Here is a 23,226-nt window from a genome sequence, read left to right on the forward strand (position 1 = left end):
TTCTAGAATGTTCTATTATTCAGCTTTTGTTCTTCCATATACATTTTAGAATCAGCTTGTTAAATTTCTTTTGAAAACACTCTTTTGGGATTTTAATGAGAATTTCTTTTGTAGGGCAATTTGAGGGAGAATTGACAGATTTCTGGTACTGAGCACTCCTATCCATGAATGTGGTATATAGTTCTTAACCTATTCAGGTATTCTTTAATATCTTTCAATAAAGTTTTATAATTTTTGTTTAACAATCTTTAAAAGGTTTTATTTCTAAGTCTTTTCTACTTGACAAAACTCCATCCTCTGGTTAGTGCTGATATTTAGATGCACGTGTAGAAGAGTCTCCACCTTTCTCTGATTTCTTTTGTGCTCCAGAAGTTGACCTCCACAGGTTGGGTTAACGGGGTGGGGGGGGGGGGCACCAGGAGATGAGTGTGGGGGGAAGTGAAGAGGTCAGAGTATTTATTTCCCCAGACCCCTCCCCCAGGCCTGGGGTTCAGAGGACTTCATTCCTGTGCAAAAGCCACACCTTCTGCCAAGGAAGCCTCTTTCCCTGCTTAGGGCTCCCTCACCATGACTCACTCTTTCACTTAACTCTGCCTCTCTTTTGTAACTAGTTCATTTATTAAAATCCCTCCAATTATCTTTCTGAGCATGCCATCGTTTCTTGCTGGGACCCTGACTGATACAGTAATTGCTACCAGAAGTGGCCCCAGAAAACACTCTCAACGTTTATTTATTTTTGGGGACAGAGAGAGACAGAGCATGAACGGGGGAGGGGCAGAGAGAGAGGGAGACACAGAATCGGAAACAGGCTCCAGGCTCTGAGTCATCAGCCCAGAGCCTGACGTGGGGCTCGAACTTCCGGACCGCGAGATCGTGACCTGGCTGAAGTCGGACGCTTAACCGACTGCGCCACCCAGGCGCCCCTAGAAAACACTCTCAAAATGGGATTCTAGGATTGAGTTGCTCATCTATTTGATGAGCACATGGATAAAATCTCTGCCAAGGGGAACTTGAGCGCTGGGGATGTGTGTCATGCATTGGCATCCCAATTCCTCAAATTGTCACCAGTGGTGCCATGGGACGTAGTCCAAGTGGAGGGTACATATATGGGTAGTCCGGCAGCGGAAAACTCCCAGTTGGTCTGGCATATATGGTGACTGCACAGACTATGCAGTGAGTGGGTCAGCCACTTGTGACAGCCCTGGTGAGTGTGCACAGCGGGAAAGGACGGTCCAGGTCAAGTGTACCAAGTTGGAGTGATTACCGGTTGCAACTAAGGAGAACATCACGAAGGACTGGGTTTCTGCAGGTAATGATGCAGGTGTGAGGAAGCGGGTTTCTGCTCTGGTTCTGATGCTGTCAGGGGGCAGAAGTAATTCTGTGTACTGACTTCTCGTCTGGACGGAGAGAAGGCCAGGGGAGGCTAGAGCGCCGCAGGTGATCCCCAAAGCGGACGCGGGGAAGGCACGGGAGGGCGTTGGGAAGCAGTCGTGGCCCTGAGGGCGTGCGTGTGGTCGCACACGACTACGGCGGCCGCAGCCTCGCCGCGCCCGGTGGTAGCGAGTGGCCCGTGCACCGGCCCTCGCGCGACAGCGGGCACCGCGACTGGATCTCCGAGACCGGCCGCGCCCCAGAAGCTCCCTGGCCCCCGCCGCGCCAACACATCTGCGTGTAAGGGCTCCCCCGCCCCGAGAATTTGGGGCAGCTGCAGGGCTACCCGGTCGCTTTGCCTCCGCTCCGCTCGGAGGCTCCGAGGTGGAGAATCCAGAAGTCACCCGCCCCAGCCCCTGGCTGCCCCTCCGCTCCACTGCAGCAGAGCCACGCGCCCTGCGAGGCCTCCGCCAGCCACGTGATCGGCGCGACCGGCCGGCGTGCATGCGCACACGGCCAGCTCGGGAGCCATTTCGCGGGGCTGCGGCCCGGAGAGATCAGCTACGCAGGCGCCTGCCGGGAGCGCGCGTGCGTGCGTGCGTGCGTGCGGCGCCGGAAGGGGTGGGGCGGACTCGGCGCCTGCGCAGTGGGCGGTGCGGGGGCGGGGCCGGCCGTCAGCTGACCGAGGCGGCGGCGGCCTCGCGGGGACAGCAGTCGGCGTCGCAGACTCCGGCGCCGAGGGTTGCGGGCGCGTCCGCTCCCGGTGGGCGAGGCGGAGGCCGCGTAGCACCATGGCGACCACCGTCAGCACGCAGCGCGGGCCGGTGAGGGTCCGGGCGGGGGACGGGGAGCGGGGAGCGGCAGTCTCCGGAGCCTCTGGGAGGGCCCGACGACGGGCTCCGGGCGGGGCGGCAGCGCGGCGGGGCCGGCCCGGAACGGGGGAGGCCCCGCACCCCGGGCGGAGCAGGCCCCCCACCCCGCACTCTCGGTGGGTTCCCTGGACGGGGGAGGCCGCCTGCACCCGGCTGGGTCCCCCTGACGGAGAAGGCCCCCCGCACCCTGGTGGGTGCCACTCCGCACTCCGGGTAGAGGAGGTCCCGCGCACCCCGGATGGTCCTCACGTGAAGGAGGCTCCTCCAGACTGTCTCTCTATAGAGGAGGACCCTGAACCCCAGATGGTCCCTGCGCTTCTCCCAGGCAGCGTGAGGTTCACAAGCCGCGTCCCGGGTCAGAGGCCACTTCTCAAACCCTGTGGTTGTTTATTTTTTCTTTGTTTTGCAAATGAGAGGGTGGGAACCGAGGACCTGGGAGGGACCTTCCCAGTTCTCGTTCTGAGGGCTCCTGTCTGGTCCCCAAAGCTCATTGGGCTGTTGCAGGAGAGCAAGTGTAGACTGGCTCAGGATGGCTCCAGGGTGAGGCGGCTTCCCAGCAGCTCCTTCAGACTGCATCAGGGACAGGTTGTCACAAACGGGGAGGTTTTTATCAACAGCGGCTCAACACGGACAGTAGAGGACTGTTTTGGCCTTTTTGCGTAGGAAAAAGGTTCCTCTGATGTGACACCTCCATGTGCTTTCAGTTAAGTCAGCTCCTGCGTGTAGGCTCCCGGGTAGCAGGGCTTCTCGTGGTTCAGAGGGGACGTGGATGAATCCTGTTGTGCACTCTAGAGGAGAATCTTCTCAGAACGTTGTTCCCGAGCTTGAAAGGAAAACCAGGTTTTGTTAGAAGCCCACGTTAGGTCGAGACGCTTACCGGACCGGAGTGTGGAAGCGTCCAGAGCCTGTGAGGGAGTTCTGGGCCCCTCCTCGCAGTGTGTCCATCTTTCCGTCTTCAGTGACTTACCGCGGGCGGGCTCACTGCCGGCAGGTTCCCGTTTTATGCAACTGGGGGATCCGAGAAGCAAGGGACCAAATCAGCAGCTTGTCTCTCTTCCCACATCCTCCTCCCAGGAGCAGTGGGCTCCTGGCCTGTCACGTGTCCCCAGCCTCCTGGGAGCTCCTTTCCCTCCTGGGAACTTGTGCGGACTTCACTGGTGGCACGAGACTGAGTGTAAACACATGCAAAGCTGGGCTCGGTGTCCCGTGTGAAGGGAGCAGTCAGGGAAGGTGAGCGCGTCCCGGCACCGAGGGGACATTCAGCGTGGTGACAGCACACAGCGGAAGCCCCGTCACCCCACAGCGAGCGAGTAGGAGTGTCAGTGCTCACACGTATGGGGTCTGTGCCCTCCCAGGGTTCCTGGTCTGACTTCCTCGGTGTGCGCTGTTTCCTGGCATGTGTGACACTTGTGTGGCCTGCATCCGCGTGTGGGTGTGCAGCACACGGCTTGTCCACGTGCAGTAACGTTACGTGTGGGCCAGAGCTGCTGGGGGGCTCCAGGGAGGTGTCAGCAGGGGCCGGGGTCTTGAGTGCCAGTGACGTACTCAGCCGTGACGTTGCTCGTGGTGTTTGGGGCGGCCAGGTATGCCCGCCGTCAGGTTCTTCCAGCGCAGCACGGGAAACAAACGGGTCATAAGCACGCAGACGAGCCACGCGCTCAAGAGCTGTGCGTCTTAACTCCAGGTGGCCTGTCGCTATCGGGGTTGGGGTGGGTAGGGTTCTTGTGGGAGGTGTCACAAGCCCTGACACCTGAGGGAGGAGCTGGCGTTGTGGGGCCGGGGCTGGGAAGCAGGCAGGCCCGGAGGGAGAGAGGGTGGGCGCCTGCGGCACTGAGGGCAGCGGGCACGGCCAGGGTGCTTTTCCAGACGAAAGGCCCGCGGGCAGCGAATGGGTTTGGTGCTTGGACTTCATCCGGTCGCTACAGTGTAAACCTGCTCTCACAGCTGGTGCCTGGCACGCGGCCCGCTGCTCCCCTCCGGGCTCACCGGCGGGCGGTGGCAGTTGGTAAGGGTCTGGTGGCTCTCCTCTAGCCAGGGCTCACTGACTTGATCGAGCCCCACTCCCTGTGGAGGAACAGGACTAACACGGGTGCCGGGTCGTGAACAGAAGGCAGCTGCCATCCCAGCTGGTGGTGGCGAAGCGAGCATTTGTCAGTGCTGGGGTGCCGGGTCCTGAACGTTAGCCCTGTGCCGGCGGGCCCCATCCCAGCGTGCTGCACCAGCACTCCAGGGGACCCAGAGCCTGGACTCACTGGGGGTACTCTGAAGTCCGACCACCGGGACCACCGCCTCCCGCAGAGTCCCCCCCCTAGGGTAGCCTGCCTGGGGCTTGGGGTTCCTGTGTCCTTGCTCAGGGAAGCCTGAGGGGCGGGGCGGGGCCAGGACAGGGCAGGGTTAGCTCCTCCCGGTTGCCCCTGCTCCGCCTTGTCCCTTCAGTGGGGCTGAGAGGGTTCTTTGGCATTTGTCTGTCCAGGCTGGTTTCTTCCCGGAGCCTCAGCTGAGCGATGCCCCTGACCCGTGCTGTTTGCCCCACTGGTAACAGTGCTGGTATTCCTGTAACGACAACCTTTTTCTTTCCAGGGTTTCTGTCCAGTGCACAGACTCTTGAGAGGCACCTGATGGGCCCCCTGCCTTGTTAGAACTCAGGGGAGTTCCCTCGGTGGTGCCATCAGCTCAAGGGGATGGGGATCAAGGCTCAGTCAGAGGCAGCATCAGCTTTTTTGGGCTCCCTCACAGACGTGTGGGTGGCCCCCACGGAGTTCAGGCTGATGGTGCCCTGGCTGAGCACGACCCCTGGTCATCCTTCTAGAGGGGCTGATCAGTCAGCAGGTTTGGGCTGAGCCCACCGCCCTCCCCTTGAATACCCCCTTCCCTCCTGGCCCAAGGTGGTCTGCTAGATGATGTCCCAGTGACCTGAGGCCCTGCAGGTCCTCATCAGCCTCATTGACAACGATTGTTTTTGAAAGATAACGTGGTAAGAACGTTCTCACTTGCACGTAAATGCAAACAAACGAACACGTAATCACATAAGTAAATGCAAAGAAGTCGCCAATGTAGATAGCAGTGTGCAGATACTGATAATTATTGCTGAACCAGGGACTTCATCAGGGATGGCAGAGGGTGGTGTTTGTATTTTGTCCCGTGTTCCGTGGTGATTAACTGGGACTGTGTGTCCTGAAACACAGTTGTGCGGCACAGGCTGGATCAGGCTCCGTTCTTGCTTGGAACTTCCGGGATCCGCAGGGAAGAGTGGTTTTCTCTTCAGGCTCGTGTTTGGCGTTTCTTTTCTGGGCACCGTGGCGAGCCCACGGGCCTCCTGCTCACACTGTCTGCCGTGGCACGCCTTCTTCTGCTCCAGTGGGCCCACCTGCCCTGCCAGCCCCTCCCTGCTGGCCCGGGTCCTGCGGCTGGTGGGCAGCCCGTTTCTCTCTGCTCTGGCCCGAGGCTGCTGCATCCAGGGTCGGAATTCTGGACCTTTCCGTAGGTCACACCTTGTTAGGGTGCGGTGACCTTACTGGCTGCACAGAACCTTTCTTGTTTTGTCTGATGTTAGCGTGGGAATGTTTGCCTTAGGGTTTTTTGTTTTTTTTTCCCATTCTTTGACTTGACATCTTTCTGCACATTTATATTTAAGATTGGTTTATCGTCAACAGTGTGTAGATTTTTAAAGTCAAATCTAAGAAGTGTCTTTGTTTTTTAAGTGAAACGTGTTAAGTAATTTTATATAGTTATACACATGTTTTTTTCAGATGTTTTCCTTTGCACGTATGTTTGTCCATTTTTTCTTTTTTTCTCCTTCTTTTGGGCTGATTAAATACAGTTTTTGAAATTCAGTTTTTTCTTCTTTTCTGCCCTCTTCGTGGTTATCGTAGAAGCTTTAACATGCAGACTTACCGGGGTCTGAAGTCAGTTATATTTACCCGCCTCCTGATCAGGACGTAACCCTGGGGGACGTCTTCCCAACGGGGGTGCAGTTTTGTTACATTTGCCGTCGCTGTTTCCTCTTCCTGTTCCTCAGACCTCCGGGCCACTTTGTTTTGCTTTGAGAATTTCCGCTGGAGGCTGGCTGTCCCGGGTTTGGTTTTGAAATGCCACCTGCCGCCCCTCTTCTCGCCTGTGCAGGGCTCTGGCCTGATTGTCGTCCAGGTCCGCACGCGCCGTCCTTCCCCTGGCATCGGCCGCTGCCCCCCCCCCCCCCGCATTTCCAGGGCCCTCCCCCCATCCCCCAAACCCTGTCCTGGGTCAGCACTGTGGGCCCGGAGGTCTCGGTCCGGTTCGCTGAGCGACAGTGAGCTCTGACTGTGGGCCGGTTGTCTGGCGTCTCTGCTCCTGCTCACCCGACTCGCGCAAGGACGGACTGTGGCATGAATGCAGCCTGGCCCGGGCCCAACCCGCAGGAAGCACCTGAACGAGTGAGCTGCTAGGTTCCTGCAACTTCATTTCCGCTTCTCGAGGAACCCTGCACTTCCCCACGGCCGTCTGTGCCCTTTTGTGGGCACCATTTACCGTCTCCCACACCTCCCACCACTCTGCCCCGACGCTGTGGGGGCCGAGGGGCTGCTGGTGCAGGACTAGGGACCCTGGGAGGGCCGCTGCGTGAGCTGAGGGCAGGAGGCCCCTGGAGGCCGCCTGAGCTTTGGGGGACCGTGGGCGGAGGGCGTTCTGAACAGGGGCACGGCAGCGGTGCATTCAGGGTTCAGAGGCTCCCCCGGCTGAGTTCTCAGGCACTCTGGGCACGGTCGTCACCCATGAGGCAGCGGACAGCAGCCTCTCCCTGCTCTGAGGCCACTGTCTCTACCTGGACTGTCCTTGCACCAGCTCCTTCTCTTTTCTTTTTTTAAATTGTTTTTAAAGGTTTATTTGTTTATTTTGAGAGAGGGGGAAGGGAAGGGGCAGAGAGAGAGAATTCCAAGCAGGTTCCGCGCTGTCTACCCAGAGCCTGACGCGGGGCTCGAACCTGTGAACCACGAGATTGTGACCTGAGCTGAAATCAAGAGTTGGATGCCCAACTGGCTGAGCCCCCCAGGCGCCCCTCCCCCTTTTCTGCGTGTCCTCGCTCACTTGGGGACCCTGGCTTCGGGTCCCCAACACCATAGTGGCTGCCTGCCTCCTCTCTCCTCCTAGGTCTCCTTCCTGAACTCCACATCTGTGTGTCCTGCCTCTCCTTGCCTTCTCCCCAGAAGGTTCCAGACAGCGCCACGCAGCCCCTGGTTCCCTCACACCTTCCCCTGCATCCCCCCCCCCCCCACCTGTCCCATATGGAAGTGGTTCCACCCTGCGCAGCACTCAGGCTGGAACATTTGGATGACCTCGCCTCCCCTCTGTCCCCTTAGGAAGCCCTGCCTCTCTGCCTTCAGAGGACACAGACTCTGCTTCTCTGCCTCTGTGCCACCCACACACTGCCATCCTCGTCCAACCGGCCCACCCGCTGTCACACTCTGCGGTTGGATGCCAGGCGGGGCTCAGTGAGAGACACGGCAGGCCTGGCTCCTCGCTGCCCAGGCTCCCTCCCGTGGGACGTTGGGGCCAGTGCCTCGGCCCCCTGCAGTGGGGACTCAGTCAGCAGCCAGGCTGGGGGTCAGAGCCACCCCCCATGCGGTCACTTGGGGGGACAGGCCACAGGGTGTGATAGGCCGCAGCACGACAGGCCCCTGGGACCGCGGGGAGGCTCCAGGGCCCCTGGCCCACCAGACACCATCCCGAGGTTGGGGGTCCTTGTCCCCTGAGCGCCTGACTTCGCCGCCAGGCCCTTGGCACCCCTGCGGTTCTTGGCCACATGGGCTTCTGTTTCTGGGCGGTCACATTTCCTCCATCCCCTTTGGCCTCAGTTACAGTTGTGAGTGATGTGGAACGAGAGCCGTGGGATGAGCCAGGGACCATGGAGGCCTTTGTGTGGGGTCGCCTCTGGGTCACGGTGTGGGGTCCGGAGGCCTGAGTGCATCCTCACGGCGGATGCCAGCCCCCGGAGGGTGCGGAAGGAACCCAAGACCTCAGCGTGGCTGACGGCCCGCACGTCGCCACGGTTTTGTTGGGCGTTGTGTTGCCCTGGACTCAGTGGGGGACGCAGGCGCTGTGCCTCGTGGCAGCTGCTCTCATGTTAGTTTTCGTGCCACAGGATCTCTCTGTCCTGCCACCGAGCCGAGGCGCCAAAAAGAACATCCAGCAGTGGATTAGGAAGTACTTCCTCACATCACGCGAAAGTTAAAAGTTCATTAAAAATTTTCCAGATGTTTTGGGGCGCCTGGGTGGCTCAGTCGGTTAAGCGGCCGACTTCGGCTCAGGTCACGATCTCGCGGTCTGTGAGTTCGAGCCCCGCGTCGGGCTCTGTGCTGACAGCTCAGAGCCTGGAGCCTCTTTCGGATTCTGTGTCTCCCTCTCTCTCTGCTGCTCCCCTGTTCATGCTCTGTCTCTCTCTGTCTCAGAAATAAATAAACGTTAAAAAAAAAAAATTTTTTTTTAAAAATTTCCAGATGTTTTACCTTCACTGGAAAAGTAACAGTTGAATGAATTTTTAAATTCTTGGGTATGTCGGTACTACGTTTGCATGAATAGCTAACGAGTATGCGTAATTTGACGTGAGTAAATAAGTTACATTAAAGGTTGCTCAGCAAAAACGGATACCAAGTGAAGTGTCAATGGCTTTGCAGTTTTTAACCTAACTTTTGACATACAAACTTGAGTCGTTCTTAGCCCCACATTAACTGAAGAGTCCTGTTTGTACGTAGAGCACGAGTGGGCGCACGGGACAGGAGCCCTAGACGGTGAGTCTGCAGCCCTAGACTTGACGAGGGGCAGCGGGCAGAAGTGGTTTTGCAGCGCTCCTTGAGAGACCGCCTGCCCCAGGCCTGGGTCGGGACTCTGTGTGTTCAGCCTGTAAATGTGAGCCAGGTTACATTTTCAGATGGGATCTGTTATTTACGTGGTAGCAGGAGTGATCGTTCTCTTTTCCCTCCAGGCTGGGAGCCAGGATAAAGCATGTGTTTCTACGTGACCCTTCCTCCATCACAATGTGGCAAAAATCAGTCCTGAAAATTTAATACGTGTCAGTAATACCGGTGTTACCGTGGCCTTTGCAGACTGTCACTGGGGCAGGAGGGTTCGTGTCGGCGCCTGGACGTGCGTGGGACACCTGACGCGTCACCATTTTGTCATGAGCAGGGACTGGTTAAGGTGGTGGAACCTGCTCGCTTGGACGAACTTGGGCTGCGACAGCGGGCAGGCCTGTCTGGTAGCTCCTGGGCAGCAGGTGCATCACCGAGATTTTGTAAGATTTTTACTTTGTCGGAAGTGAAGCACGGTGTCCTTCCTCTTTCTTCCTTGTTAAGTTAAATTGGAATTTTTTCTAACAAACCTGAAATTTTAGAGTTATGGATCAGTTGCAGACGGTGTGGAGAGCTGTAGCGTGCTCTCATAGACAGTGTATCTGCACCTCGTGTCACCAAGGTCCCCTGGTCACAGCCAGAGACCTGGCTTTGGCTTTGGTACGTGACTGCCACTGCAGGTTTGATTTGGACACCCCACGTTTCTCCCCCCGTCCCTCCTGGGCTCAGGTTCCGGCTAGGGCCCCGTGTGGCATCCAGCTGCCATAGGTGCTCCGTGGCCTGCGCTCCAGGGCCATCTCAGACTTTGCTTGTTCTGGGGACTGTGACAGCCTAAGGCCTGCCGCTCGGGGATTCTGTAATGCGTCCCTCGGGTGGGAGAAGACCACGGGACACGATGTCCTCCGGGCTTCTCAGGAACCTGGTGTCCCCCAGCCTGTCAGTGCTCATGGGGTCCACTTCTCTCCCTTCCCGTGTTTTGTTTGTGCTATTAATTCATGTGATAAAAATCCTCGTCTCACATTTATAGTTTTATCGTTAAAACCTTGTTGGAAAAGAATACTATGTCTTTGGCCTTTGATACAATTTTATCCTCCCCCACCCCCAATTAAAAAGCAGAGTGTTCTCCTTAAGCCCAGATGAGTTCTGGAAGTCCTGTACTGATGATGGGACGAAGGTGATAGACATACGATCCCCATGCCTGAGCAGCACGCTGTCACCACCATCCCTGCGTATGCGTGTGTGGTCCACAGCCCACCCTGCCGGGTCCTCCGAGCTGCAGTATGTGGCATGGGGTGAGCAGTTACTCTCAGACCAAACGAGAATGTGGTCCGCGTGCGTGAGTCTGTCTGCCAGCCGTGGGTGCAGGCACCGGCCACAGACCCTGCAGGCGGAGGCTGCGAGGCCCATGGACGGTCGGCAAGGCGGCATCCGGCCCGGTGTCGGCTGGGTAGAGCTCCGGCTGGGGACGTGGCTCCCGTCTGCCCACAGCAGCTGGCAACTGACATCGGTCTCACAGCCGTGAAGCCGGCCACAGCATCTCGGCCCTCCGGGAGGGCGTGCGCCCTTCTTTGCGAGGCGAGCCCTGGGCCCTCCTGGTGAGCCGGGAGGCCCCCTGGGAGGCAGCGCTCTCCTCACCTGGCAACGCTGGGCCTCCCGGGCGCTGCTGCCTTCCCTTCAGTCTGTAATGAGTACTCAGGGCCCCTCCAGGCTGCCCGGTCCAGACACAGAGAATGAGAACGAATGAGATGCTGCCCCCGCCAGGCGCCGAGATCACTCCTGCACGTCCCAGCGTGGGAGGGCCTGGCGTGGGGTGCAGCCAGGAGAGGTGTGCTCTTGCTTGGCAGAGAAAAGCTGCCGGGGCACCCAGCTGACTGCTGCCAAGGGGGAAGTTGCCGGGGGGAGTCCCTGGGCCCGGGGTCCTGAGTTGGTTTCCATTGGTTTCCGGGCCTGGTTTGGGTGGTCTCCAGGCCTGAGATGGGGACACCGACAGGAACCTAGACCTTTCTGGGGACTTTTGAAATGAAACAGCAAAAGGCACTTGGGGAGAAATGCTTCCCCAGTGGTTCTTGTGAGCTCAGCGAGTGTGGAGCTTTCTGGAATTCTGCTGGATGCCTGGGCCATCCGGAAGTCCAGAACTCCAGCAATTGAGGCCTTAGGGTATCCAGCACCCGGACGGCTGCAGTGGTCCCTAGTGGCTGGCGTCAGTAAATGCCATCTGCCATAACTCACTGACACGCGGGGGTTTCCCTTGGCATTTCTTGAAAATAATGCTGCTTGGAGGCTCTTGTCCAGAGTCCCGTGTGGTGTCCCCGTGGGGCGGCTAAGGAGGACCCCGGACCACCACAGGCAGCACCGGCCCCGTGCCGCAGCTCGTGTCCCGTTTCGAGGACAGGCCCTGCTCCCTTCTGAGGGGGTCTGTGGCCCCAGGGGCTGTGCCAGGAGTTCATCTGGGCATTCCAGACCCTGAACCCAGGGAGACGGCGGTGTGAGGCTGCTCGGGGTGGTGAACACCCAGTGGGTCCTTGCTCTGCTGGCCCCGGGACACAGCCGCCCCCTCTGCTCGTGTGTGCCGGGAGAGCCTCATCCAGGGCCAGCAGCGCCATATGTCGCAACCGACTCCCGCTTCAGCCGCTGCCCCTTCACGGACAACTGGCTTCTGGGAACCTTCGGGCCACCGCGCAGCCCCCCTCCCGGCGCGTCCTCACCCCATCTGGGAGCCGGGCCCTTCTCGGGAGGCCAGGCCACCTCTTGGACATAGGGTTCAGCAAGAGGCAGAGGGGTGAGGTCTCTGGGGCTCTTGTTTGTCTCTTCCTTCTGTCTTCTGGGGCGGTGCTGAGCTTGAACAGTTGCAGGAGAGGGTTTTCCTTGTGACTAGAAACCCAGCTTCCAATTTCGTCTCGCTCCGTGTTTGAACGAGCGCGTTGCGGCCCACAGGCCCAGCTCGCCCTGGTGGCAGCAGGCAAAGCAGATCACAGACACGCAGGCAGAGGGTGTGTGACACCTGGACGTGGCCTGAGACTGTCCAGGGAGCCGGTGTGAGCAGGAGAGTCCGTGGTCAGTGGCCAGAGCAGGTGGCGAGCCCCCAGGGAGGCCGGCGTGCGACCCCTTTGTCCCGAGTGACAGGGCTCCTGGCCAGAGAGCAGCCGCCGTGGGCGCGGGCAGCGCGGTGGTTCGGGGCGCTTGGGCTGCAGACCCTCCACCCGCGGGCCCCTCACTGCGTAGACGAAGAGGCTGAGCTCCCACCCCGCTAACGCGCGTGCGCTCTCTCCGAAGGTGTACGTCGGCGAGCTCCCGCAGGACTTCCTCCGCATCACGCCCACGGCCGCGCAGCAGCAGGTGCAGCTGGACGCGCAGGCAGCCCGGCAGCTGCAGTACGGAGGCGCGGTGGGTGCCGTGGGCCGCCTCAGCGTCACCGTGGTGCAGGTGGGTGTCCCGCGCGGGGAGCGCCGGCCCCAGCTGCCGTGCCACACTTTCTGCGTGGACGCGTGCTTTGCTGAGGCGTGCTCCTGAAACGTAGCTGGTGAAGCGATAGACGTGAAAAGTAGCGACAATTGCCACGTTCTAGCAGAAGGAGCAGGAGTAGTCAGTAACAGCTTCACGGGCTCGTGCTCCGGGCCAGGCACGGCCTCGGGCTCCTGTGTGTGGACGGCCTCGCGGCTGCCGGGAAGGTGAGGGCGTGAGGGTGGGCTGGCAGCCCCTCCAGGCCGGCCCCGGCTGCTGAACGGATCCCAAGGAAAGCCAAATGCGCTGTCAGGATCTAAAGTGGTTTTGGTCAGCACGACTTCCTGTAAAACCGCGAAGCAAGGGAAGTCACTGCGCACAGTTTTGAGGAGACGCACACATACAGCAGACAGAGCCACGGTCGGGCCTTACGAGTTCCGTGGGTTTTACGGTGACCACGCGTCCCAGATACTAACTCTGGCCACGCCCTCAGGGCCGACGGGGTCACCTCAGGTACACACGAGCCGCCAGTCCGCACCCTCCACACGGTCCTCCCAGACCCTCGTGGCTTGGGCTCCCACTTTGCCCGCTGGGCCTCGCGGCGTGGCCCGTGGCTTCCCGCTACCTGTGTAGTCACCCTTCCTCCCCTGGTCTTTGCCCAGCCCCCGCCAGGGCTGTTCCCTCATGTTCCCTTGTGGGGTTCTGTGTGGAGGCATCACGGTCCAGTCGGACCCACTTGGAATGAGCGTTTGCTGACCGACCGCCTGGGCCCCCGGAGCCTTCCGCCTTCGTCCGCGTCCACGCTTTCTCCTCCCTGCAAACGCAGCCTGTCCGGCCGAAGGCCGGGCTCCTCGGGGTTCATGACCCACAGCAGTGGACAGAGGACAGAAAGTGAAGCCGGGCCGTGGCTCCAGGGTGGCTCTTGGCTCTGATCAGCCTCTTCAGAGGGGACGTCGGAGGAGCTGCCCTGCGTGGCCCAGCGGCTCCCTTCACTTGACCAGTGGCCTGCTGCACCCGTTGCCCACGGGCACGATTGCAGCCACGTCCGGCTCCCGGGAAAATGCCGGAAGTGAGGAGTTGGGGGGTGGAAGGCTGAGGTGGACGTGCAGCTCTCACTCGGGTGGCGGCCGCTTGTTTAGTTACATTGGTCGTGTTTCAGGCCAAGCTGGCGAAGAATTACGGCATGACCCGCATGGACCCGTACTGCCGACTGCGCCTGGGCTACGCGGTGTACGAGACGCCCACCGCCCACAATGGCGCCAAGAACCCTCGCTGGAATAAAGTCATCCAGTGCACGGTGCCCCCCGGCGTGGACTCCTTCTACCTGGAAATCTTTGACGAGGTGAGAGGTTCTGTCGCCTTCACGGGCCCGGCAGATGCAGGCCGCGCACGGCGACGCCAGAGCCACGGGTGCCCTGCCTTCCCGCCACTGAGGCTGCCCAGGAGCTGCAGGTGTGCCCCGACACAGGGCACGTCATGGCTTTGTGACGGGTGTCCCCGGGTGTCCTCGGAGGCGGGGGAGGGTATACGTCCCATGCAGCTACATTCAGAAGCAGCATCAGCAGGGACAGGGACACCAGGCACTCGGAGACGGTGTTGACGCGTCTCCCCTTCCCCAAGTGCCAAACTCGTCCCCAAACCCGAGGCTCGTGGAGGCCGGCCTTCATGACCAGGTGGGATGTCAAGTGTGTCAGACCCCATGCTGGGTGGGAGTGGGGTTCTTGGGCAAGTTGCCAGCCCCCCGGGTGTTCCTGAGGGGGATCAGATGCAGTGGGGCTCTTCCCGGGCCCCTGTGTGGGACAGCCCAGCCTCCCACGGCCCGGCCCAGGAGCTCCGGGGGCTCTGGTCGGCAGGATGAGAGGTGACAGGGAGTTGGGCGGCAGCAGGGCTGAGAGGTGGACCCCTCCCCCCGCCAGTGTGGTGCCCTCGGCTTTTTTTCCTTCCAGGTTCCTTCCCCCTACCCCATCTCTCCCTCTGCTTAGCAACAGGAGGGGAAGGACAGAGGGCATGGTCAGCAGGGAGAGTGCCTCCTTTCCCCCGTCCATGCCCGCTGGGCTTTGGACTTGCCAGGGATCCAGGGAGGGCGGGCAGAGACGAGACCACGCATCTCCAGACACGGACCACGGCTCTCCTGACCTTACAGGAATGAGGGCGGGGCCCCGTGGGGTCCTCTCTTCCCCTGGTGGGGACCTGTACAAGGCAGAGAGAGGGGCAGCCCCCACAAACCCCCCAGGCTGTGCCCTCACTGCCTGGACCAGGGCTGAAGGATGCACAATGCCAGGGGCCAGATACTGGGGTGGTGGGGAGAAGAACAACTCTTTGGAGGAGGCAGGCCCAGGGACGGGGCTTCAGGGTGAGGCTGTGGGTGGGGCCTCGGGTAGGAGGTGGCACTGTGGGGCGGGACCGCTGGGTGAGGGCGGGGCCTCAGGGCAGTGGTGGCCCCTGTGTCTCCCCGTGTCTCCCTCAGCGAGCCTTCTCCATGGACGACCGCATCGCCTGGACACACGTCACCATTCCCGAGTCCCTGAAGCAGGGCAAGGTGGAGGACGAGTGGTACAGCCTGAGTGGCCGGCAGGGTGACGACAAGGAGGGCATGATCAACCTGGTCATGTCCTACACGGTGAGGGCGTGGGCCGTGTGGGCAGGCTGAGTGGCAGCTAAGCTCAGTGGAGCTGTTTGTCCCCGAGGGACGGGACCTTGGCCAGCAGGTATCGGGTGTTTTGGCAGGAGGAGCGCCGTTGTGTGGTGGCCTGTGGCCGGGGGGCAGACTCGCCCCGTGGCAGAGAGGGGTCTCAGGGCCACACGGCGTTTAAAGGAGAAGCTGCCAGCCCTCGGGTCCCCTGGCTTGTGTGGCTCCATCGTCAACCCGCTGCTCTGGGGGTGGGAAGCAGGGGCGGAGGGGTCTGGGACCCTGGGCTCTTGCCACTGCCTTTGTCCCCCCAAGGGAGTGGTGGTGTCCTCGTTTTCACTTTGCCTCAAGGAAGTCCGCTGCAGGTGTGGTGGCAGGGGGGTGGTCGGGCTGTGAGGGTGGTCTCCCAGCCCGGCAGAGTTTCGTCCCCGCTGCTCATCCCTGGGCTGTTTGAAAGCAAATCCCAACACCGATGTGATTTTACTCAAATGTCTCATTACGCGACTTTAACAGAGTTTTCGCGTAAACACAGAATCGTGACCGCGATAGCTGAGCGGTTAAGATTTTAGAGGCAGTCAGGAAATGTTACGGGTGCTGACGCAGAGAGTACTGACTTGCTTCCCGGAACCGTGTTCCCTTCCGATCGCATCTCCATCGGAGGCTCTAAACAACCCCTGTAGCCGAACCACTCGCCCCGACCTTCCGCCAGGGCAGTGTTGGGACATCCACGTGGGCAGGGCCACACGGGAGGTTTCGGTGTGTGCTGTGTTCTTCTGTGACCCTGTGATCGTCCTTGGTGTGTTCTAGGCGCTGCCGGCTGCCGTGATGATGCCGCCTCAGCCTGTGGTCCTGATGCCCACTGTGTACCAGCAAGGTGTCGGCTACGTGCCCATCACAGGTGCGTGCCACTTCTCCTGCCCCGGGCTCTCGTAGTGCAGCGTGGAGGCTGAGCCCTGTCTGCATGTGACTCGTGGGGCCCTTCCAAACACGAGGGTCTGGTCTTACATTTGAATCTTTTTTTTTTTTTTTTTTTTTTTTTTAATTTTTTTTTTTTCAACGTTTATTTATTTTTGGGACAGAGAGAGACAGAGCATGAACGGGGGAGGGGCAGAGAGAGAGGGAGACACAGAATCGGAAACAGGCTCCAGGCTCTGAGCCATCAGCCCAGAGCCTGACGCGGGGCTCGAACTCCCGGACCGCGAGATCGTGACCTGGCTGAAGTCGGACGCTTAACCGACTGCGCCACCCAGGCGCCCCATATTTGAATCTTTTATGCGTCTGTGGAATATAGGGTTTTTTTCCCTTGATCATTGGCAAGTTGAAGTTGACAAGGTATGGAAACGTAATTTCTAAACATGTTAGCGTATGCGTTATCGGCACGAAAGATCACGCTCTGTGGGGCAGAGTGAACCGTATGCCCTGATGTTCCTGTTGTGTCGTGTTCATTCACTTTTATAAAAGTAGCAATTTGTGGCTGTACGGCAAAATCCAATTGGACTGTAGCTTTCACGCCTTTGAATTTTCAAACTCTAATGTCAGCTGTTGGCTGACTCCCGCTCCTGGCCGCAACGGTGACTGGACTTCACCAGCCCCTGCGGTAGATGGCCGTAAAAGTAGGCAGAACGGAAGAGGCGGCAGCAGGTGGGCAGGCAGGACGGTGATCCCTCCCTGAGAGAAGGGAGGCGGGGCGGCCCCGGGTCACGGTGGCCTCTACCTGAGATGGCACGGTGCAGGGAGTTGGGTCAGAGCACAGTGCCATGGGGAGCCCTGCTTTGCGTTGAGGTCAGTGTGAGGACCTCTGTCCTTGGGTCTCAGTGGCGCCCTTCCCTGTGGCGGTTAAAGGGTCTGTGTGAGCTTATGGTTTAACTGCCCCTCGTTGGAGGTTGGAGGACGAACAGGCACCTTGTGGGGCTCGCCAAAGGTATGAGCGCCCGGGGCGGCTGTAACAGAGTCCCACAGACAGTGATAGCCTAAGGCAGCAGGAATCTCTTTTCGCCCTTCTGGAGGCCGAAGCACAAAGTCGAGGCATGGGCGGGCCGTGCCCCCGGGAGTCGGCAGCAGAGGTGCTGGGGTGGGACCCTTGTGGTCCCCTCTAGCTTCTGGGGCTCAGGCGGCCTGGGCTGTGGCTGCCTCGCTGCCTCTGCCTCCGTGGTCACGGGGCCCCTCCTGGGGTCTGTGCCTGTACCTCTTTTCTCCGGGCGCTGCTCCCGACGGCCATCTTGTTCACGTGTGCCCGGGTGGGGACCTCACACGTGTTTCTGGGGGACGTGCGGGGACCCACACGGCCAGCGGCACCAGGACACATTCGGTTAACGGAAAGTCTGCCTTCTCAGGAGACCAGATGTGTCGCAGGCCTTTTTCTGGTTTCTTAGTTCATTGTATATATGAGAACTTTGTGCTCAAGTTTGCCCTAAAATGTTTATTTTGGGAAAGGCCAGACTTCTGTGTAATTGGAGACTTTGAACTTCTCTTTTGACGTGCATCGATAAGCTTTGGGACATGGAGTTGCGGGAAGTTACCAAGGAGAGGAAGTCGTTTCTGCCTGGACGTCTCGGACCGAGGCGCCACCGGCCCCAGTCGCGTTTCCCGCAAACGAGGACTTGCACCCGCTGCCCCTGTTTGCGTGAAGTTTGTGCCGCAGCATCTCCTTTGCTGCGAACACAGACTTCCCTGACCTCATCAGGAGGGTGTGCATGTGTGTGACGAGTGAAGTGTGTGCGAGTGTGTGCGTGCGCACGTGTGACCTGCGGTGTTTGTGTGCATGGGTGTGCGCGTACGTGATGCGTGTGTCTGCGGACCCTGCTTCCGGAGGGCGGGCAGAACCTTTGAGCTGTGGCCCCCACGGGAGGGGGCTAACTATAGGTGCAACCCCCCCCCCCCCAGCAGGCAGACCCATGAGCTGCAGGGGTGGGGTGGGGGTCCCATGGGGGAGCTGATCCTGGGAGCGCTAAGAAAGAGCCTTTCAGAAGTTCTCTCTGCTTCCGGGTTTTCCTGCGCCAAAGTAGTACCTGGGAGGCACGGTGGCCGTGGAGCCAGGGCGTGAAGGACGCCAGTTCCTAAGAGATGGCGAAAGGTGCCCCCTGGTCTGGAAAATCCTCCGCCGCTGTTCTGCCCGTGTTTCCATCCATCCTGTAGACAGTGGACTGGAGAGCTGGGTCCGCGGTTCCTCCCGGCTTGGCGTGTGATAAGAAATGCTCGCGGGTGCGTGCCTGGCTCTTGGGTTTCGCTAGCGTGCTCGGGGGCGGCAGAGGGACCCGCCTGGTACACGGCCCGCGCCGTGGTCACCAGCGGGCCGTCCACCCCCTGTGCCGGCCGTTCCCTGGCAGAATCGCTTTGTGGCCTTCAGGTCCCGCAGGCGGGCCCCTGCGGTATGATCCGGGACTTTAAGAGACCGCAGCTCGAGCGGCGCGTCCCGGCTCTGGGATGGCGAGCACCTGCTGGGGAGGAAGGCCGCGGGCGGTGGAGTCGTGCGTGGGGCCGTGGGCCGGAGCTCGGTGTGGGCGTCAGTACCATCGTGGGTGCCCCTCAACCGCATCTCACTTGCAGGTGTGCCCGCCGTGTGCGGCCCTGGCGTGGTGCCCGTGGCCCTGCCCCCGGCAGCCGTGAGCACCCAGCCCCGCTGCAGCGAGGAGGACCTGAAGGCCATCCAGGACATGTTCCCCAACATGGACCGGGAGGTGATCCGCTCCGTGCTGGAAGCCCAGAGAGGGGACAGGGACGCGGCCATCAACTCCCTGCTCCAGATGGGCGAAGAGTCTTAGGGCCCCGGCCGCCACGCTGCCTCTGCCCCTCTCGACCTGCCAGCCCCGCCCCCCTCCCCGTTCCTGTGAAGGAGCCCCATGTAGCCTTTTTTCTCAGCCATCTGTAGCCCCAGTCCTCACCCTCGTCTGGGATGCATGCGGGTCGTTGGTCCCCAGCCACTGAGTGCCACCACTGCTTGGGTGCGGGTGTGGGCGGGCCTGTCCCTCGCTTTGTCGGGAGAAGAGTGGGCACGGGGGCCGTGTCCTGTCCACACGCTCTCCCCCCTGCCGCTTAGGGACGTGTGTCTTCAAGTGCCGTGTGCTTCTCCGCACGCTGTCCCGAGAGCGCTCCGTGCGAGCAGCCTGACTCTGCCGGCGCTTTAGAAAGCGTCCCGTGCCCTCCTGGTTTGACGATGGCATGCGGTTACTTTACTCAGTCGGGGTAGACCTTGTATTTCAGGCACATAGAACATTGACAGCCGATTGGGATGGTTTTTACGAGTCAAGCTTCAAATTCACGTCCGTCCCTTGTTCCTTGTCTGTGGTCCAGGGCCGCTCACCAGCGTCCTGGGCAAGCTGACCTCTGTGTTGCCAGCCAGCAGCAGGTTCAGCGCTGATGTCCGTCCACCCGCCTGTCCCCACCCGTGGGCTCTGGAGCAGGGCTGCCCTGGGGACCCCGCTAAGCGTTTTCCTGCTGTGTCTCACGCCGATTTTGTGGGCTGTTTTTCCGAGGGACTGCCCCTCCGCTCCCTGACCAGCTCTTGGAACAGAACGTAAAACCGAGGGTGAAAAGTAGAAGGGGCAGTACTTTGTATTTGTTTATTAAAGGGTATCAGGAACCGTTGGCTTACAACTGACGTTGATTTAAGTAAACGTGTACCAGTCCTGTGGGTTCAGTTTGGACAAAAAAAATAGCAAACCGATGAAGGTTTAAGGCTTCCTAGAGGCAAGGGGTGCATGTGCGGCGCTGTGGACCGCGTGGCGGCCGAGGCTCCCGTTGTGACCACAGGACGGGACGGGGTGGGGGACACCTTGTGGAAATGTGCAACGTGGGAGGGGTCTCGGGCACTGCTTAGCCCAGGCGCGTGCACGCACACTTGCCTCCAGACGGTCTTGTTGCCGTGGGCCCCGCAGCCCCCAACGGTGTGGCCCTGCGAAGGCTCGGCCTGGGGACCGGACTCCGTCCAGCCTTCGCTGCACGCGGGGCCTCCTGTCGGTTGGAGGATGCTGCCGCCAGCGGCGAGTGCGTGGTGGCCCGGGGTCGGCGCACAGAAGCCTGAAGGAGCGTGTCCGGCTGGCGTGGCGGCCTCACCAGGCGAGGGTTCTCCATGAAGATTTGCCTCCACTGAGTCCCGACCACCGGCTAGGACGTGGGCGCCCTGCCTTCTCGCGAAGCAGGAGTTCCCTCATCGGACGGTTTGGGCCCGCGTCCTCGCGCAGATTCCTCCCCAAACGGGCGAAAGCGTTGGGCAGGCCCGCGGCTCTCACTTGGGGGCGACCTTCACGGACACGCATCCGGGACCCCAGGTCCCCCCGGGCCCCAGTGCCGCCTTCTGCCTTAAAGCTGTGGGGGTGTTTGTGCGTGTCAGGGACGTGCTCCCCTCGGGGACAGGCACCAGGCTAGCTCACAGGGCCTGGGCTGGCAGGAGAGGGACCCTGAACCTGTCGCTTCTGCTCCCCTTTTCTTGCCAACACCGTGTTTGTGGCGTCCTAGAGAGCCTGCACCCAGCCGGCCATTGCTGCCTGTGCTAGGCTGTCCTTTCCTCCTGCGCGCCCCGCTGTCCCGCGTGTGGGCTCGTGCCTGTGGCGGCCCGCTCCTCCTGGGGGACGGCACGGTTCCTCCGAAGCGGCCGCGGCGTGGCCACCACGGACTCCCACGAGCCAGGGCGGCTACTGGTGCCCGGGGCCCGGGGCCTCCGCCCTCCGCGAGCTGGTCGGTGGCGTTTCCTCTGGTGGCAGCCCCGGCGCTGTCAGGGCGGTGAGGACGCGGTGTCTGTGCACGTGGGTTCTTCCCGCGGCTCCTTCGGCGAACAGACCCCCTCCAGCGGCACGTGTGCGGCGTGCTGGCGGGAACGATCCTCAGAGCTTTCTCGAGTGTCTGTTGGGGTGCAGAGTCCAGATCTATCTTTGTAAAATATATTTTTGCTTATCAGCCTTCTAATTTAATAAATGATATCTATAAAAATAGAGAATTAAACTCCTCCGATGAAACTTGACCGTCTTGGTTCCCGAGTGGTTTTTCACTTTGCTTGGAGCACACTGGCTAATAAATCACTTGCAGGATGTACGACTAGAGGGAAAAGCCGCTGGCTCGGTTCAGAACGTTACCCTGAAAGGGCAGGAGGTTTGCGGTTTGGATTCCAGGGACGGGGAGGAGGCCCCGGTGCCGCGGGTGGGACTTGTCCTGCGTTTGCGCCTGGGGTCACGACCTCACCTCCGGGGACTCGGGCTCCGAGTGGGTCTCCGGAGGGCGCCCGCGTGCCCGAGGGGCTGCGGCAGCAGGCCGGCCTTCACGGCCCGGCCCGCAAGGGAGGTGGCCCCGTGCCCCCACCCCGTCCCCGAGGTGGGGTCCCGCAGGGTGTGCTGCTCCACGGGGCTCGCTGCCGCTGGCTCTGTGTCCCCATAAATGCCTTCTGCCCACAGCGGCCACAGCTCATGCCGACGGCACGTGAGGAAGCCAGGAGCACGCCTCGTTCGGACCCTGGACGCAGCACCCAGAGTGCCAGCGAGGCCGAGCTCACTGCAGGGCTGAGCTAGAAGAAGACATCCCCGAGCGTCTGTGGGGGCTGCATGGAGCGTTGGGGGGGACGGGGGGTCCGTCCGTCTGCTCCCCAACGTTCCCCAGATGCGCACCGCGAGGCAGGCGCTCCGTCGTGCTGGCAGGTTCTGTGGTCCTAGGCACCCAGGACGAGCCTTCTCAAGGCCACGGGCCTGGCTCCCGATGGAGGGGCCGCTGTCCGGCTGGTGCGAGAGGGAGCTGGAAGGGAAGGCAGCCCCAGGAGGCAAGCCGGAGATTGCTGGAAGCCCGCAGCCCTGGGAGCCCCCGAGGAGAGATCATGCTGCGTGCCGGGAGCAGAAACACGTTCTTCCTGGAAGGACACGGTGTGGGCCCGGCCTCCAGGGACCGAGCGGGCACACAGCCCCAGGACTTCTGTGTGCACGGGAGCGGCCGTGAAGCACGGCTTGGGAGCACGAGACCTTCAGACCTGCCCCGAACACCAGCGGGGACTTCAAATGGGAAAACAGGACAAAACGCAGAGTGGGAGCAGAGGACGAGAGGTTGAGAGACCGGAAAGAAGTCCGCAACCGCCGGAAGTGAGACACAGCCACTGGACACGGCAGCTGAACGGGCAGACTGCCGGCGGGTTGCACACTGCCCAGGAGACCGTGGAGTGGTTCAAGAGCCACATGCGCCCCACAGAGCGTGGCACCCAGTGCCCATGACGGTGTGACACAGATCTGGGGTTCGGGGCTCCCCCTTAACCGCAGGAGCTGTTACTCAACATCAAGGGGATCACTGGTGGGGTCTGCCGGTGTCGCAGCCGTGCCCTCAGCCGAGACATGACGGCGGGTGGGTCTGTGGCCCCGTAGACGCGGATGGTAACGGGGCCCTGGTGGCCCATCTGATCCCGGGGTGCCCCTGGGAAGGGCTGGGGTCACTGTCCTGTCTGCTTGGCACAGTGTTGTCGGGCCGTCCATGGGGAGCACAGCCTCTCCTCCAGCCGACAGCGCTGGATGCGGGGAGGGTCCCGGCCACCCGTCGAGAAGGCGGGCGGCCCTCTGCTCTTCCGTGTGAGCACACGTCCTCCCCAGCGGCCCCTCCAGCTTGCCCCCAGAGCCCCGATGTCTGAAGCCTGTCCTTGCAGATGGCCGCCCCCCAGGGCCCCGCGCCCTTCCCCCTGCCGTCTGGGCGTCTGCTATTCCAACGTGCTTGGGGCCGGTGTCTGAGGCTGTGCCGCCCCGGGGGCACAGGCTGAGCCCTGGGGTCCCCTCCTTGGCACCCTCAAGGGCGGTTCTGGGCTGGGTCGAACTGCCAGGAGCCAGCCTGGCAGCGCATGGTCCCGAGCTGTCCCAGAGGCAGCCTGGGCTCTGGCCCCCGAGCCCGTGATCCCCTGAGCCGTGCTGCCCCTGAGAGCGCCACCTCGTAACCTTCACGCCCCGGTTGTCGTTTGCTGTCGTGGCTGCGCATCGTCAGGGTGGGGGAGGCTGCTGGCCCGTGTGGCGCCGTCTGCCACCGCTCCTTCTGTGCACTGGCTCCATGGTTTTCCGAATGCACGATCGTCTCGTCTGCAAGTGGAGGTGGTGTCTCCGTCTGCGCGTCCGGCCGGCTGCTGTTAAGAGGACACCGCAGA

At 61.0% G+C, this 23,226-nt stretch overlaps 1 protein-coding gene across 1 annotated transcript; it reads left to right on the plus strand.

Annotated features, from left to right (window-relative positions):
• The first annotated feature begins 1,994 nt into the window (after positions 1-1,994).
• Positions 1,995-21,090, plus strand: LOC123602112 (toll interacting protein). Its single transcript, XM_045486375.1, has 6 exons — positions 1,995-2,195; positions 12,338-12,487; positions 13,665-13,847; positions 14,973-15,125; positions 15,942-16,032; positions 18,681-21,090. The coding sequence occupies exons 1-6, from the start codon at positions 2,163-2,165 to the stop codon at positions 18,893-18,895; spliced, it is 825 nt and encodes a 274-aa protein (XP_045342331.1). The 5' UTR covers positions 1,995-2,162; the 3' UTR covers positions 18,896-21,090.
• Positions 21,091-23,226: the final 2,136 nt, after the last annotated feature.

Source organism: Leopardus geoffroyi, chromosome D1 (genome assembly GCF_018350155.1).
Source record: "Leopardus geoffroyi isolate Oge1 chromosome D1, O.geoffroyi_Oge1_pat1.0, whole genome shotgun sequence".
In the NCBI taxonomy this organism is placed as follows: Eukaryota; Metazoa; Chordata; class Mammalia; order Carnivora; family Felidae; genus Leopardus; species Leopardus geoffroyi.

Coding starts and splice junctions, on each gene's coding strand:
- LOC123602112 (XM_045486375.1), top strand. CDS start 2,163: ATGGCGACCACCGTCAGCACGCAGCGCGGGCCG. Junction 13,848..14,972: donor ACCTGGAAATCTTTGACGAG/GTGAGAGGTTCT, acceptor TGTCTCCCTCAG/CGAGCCTTCTCCATGGACGA. Junction 15,126..15,941: donor ACCTGGTCATGTCCTACACG/GTGAGGGCGTGG, acceptor GGTGTGTTCTAG/GCGCTGCCGGCTGCCGTGAT.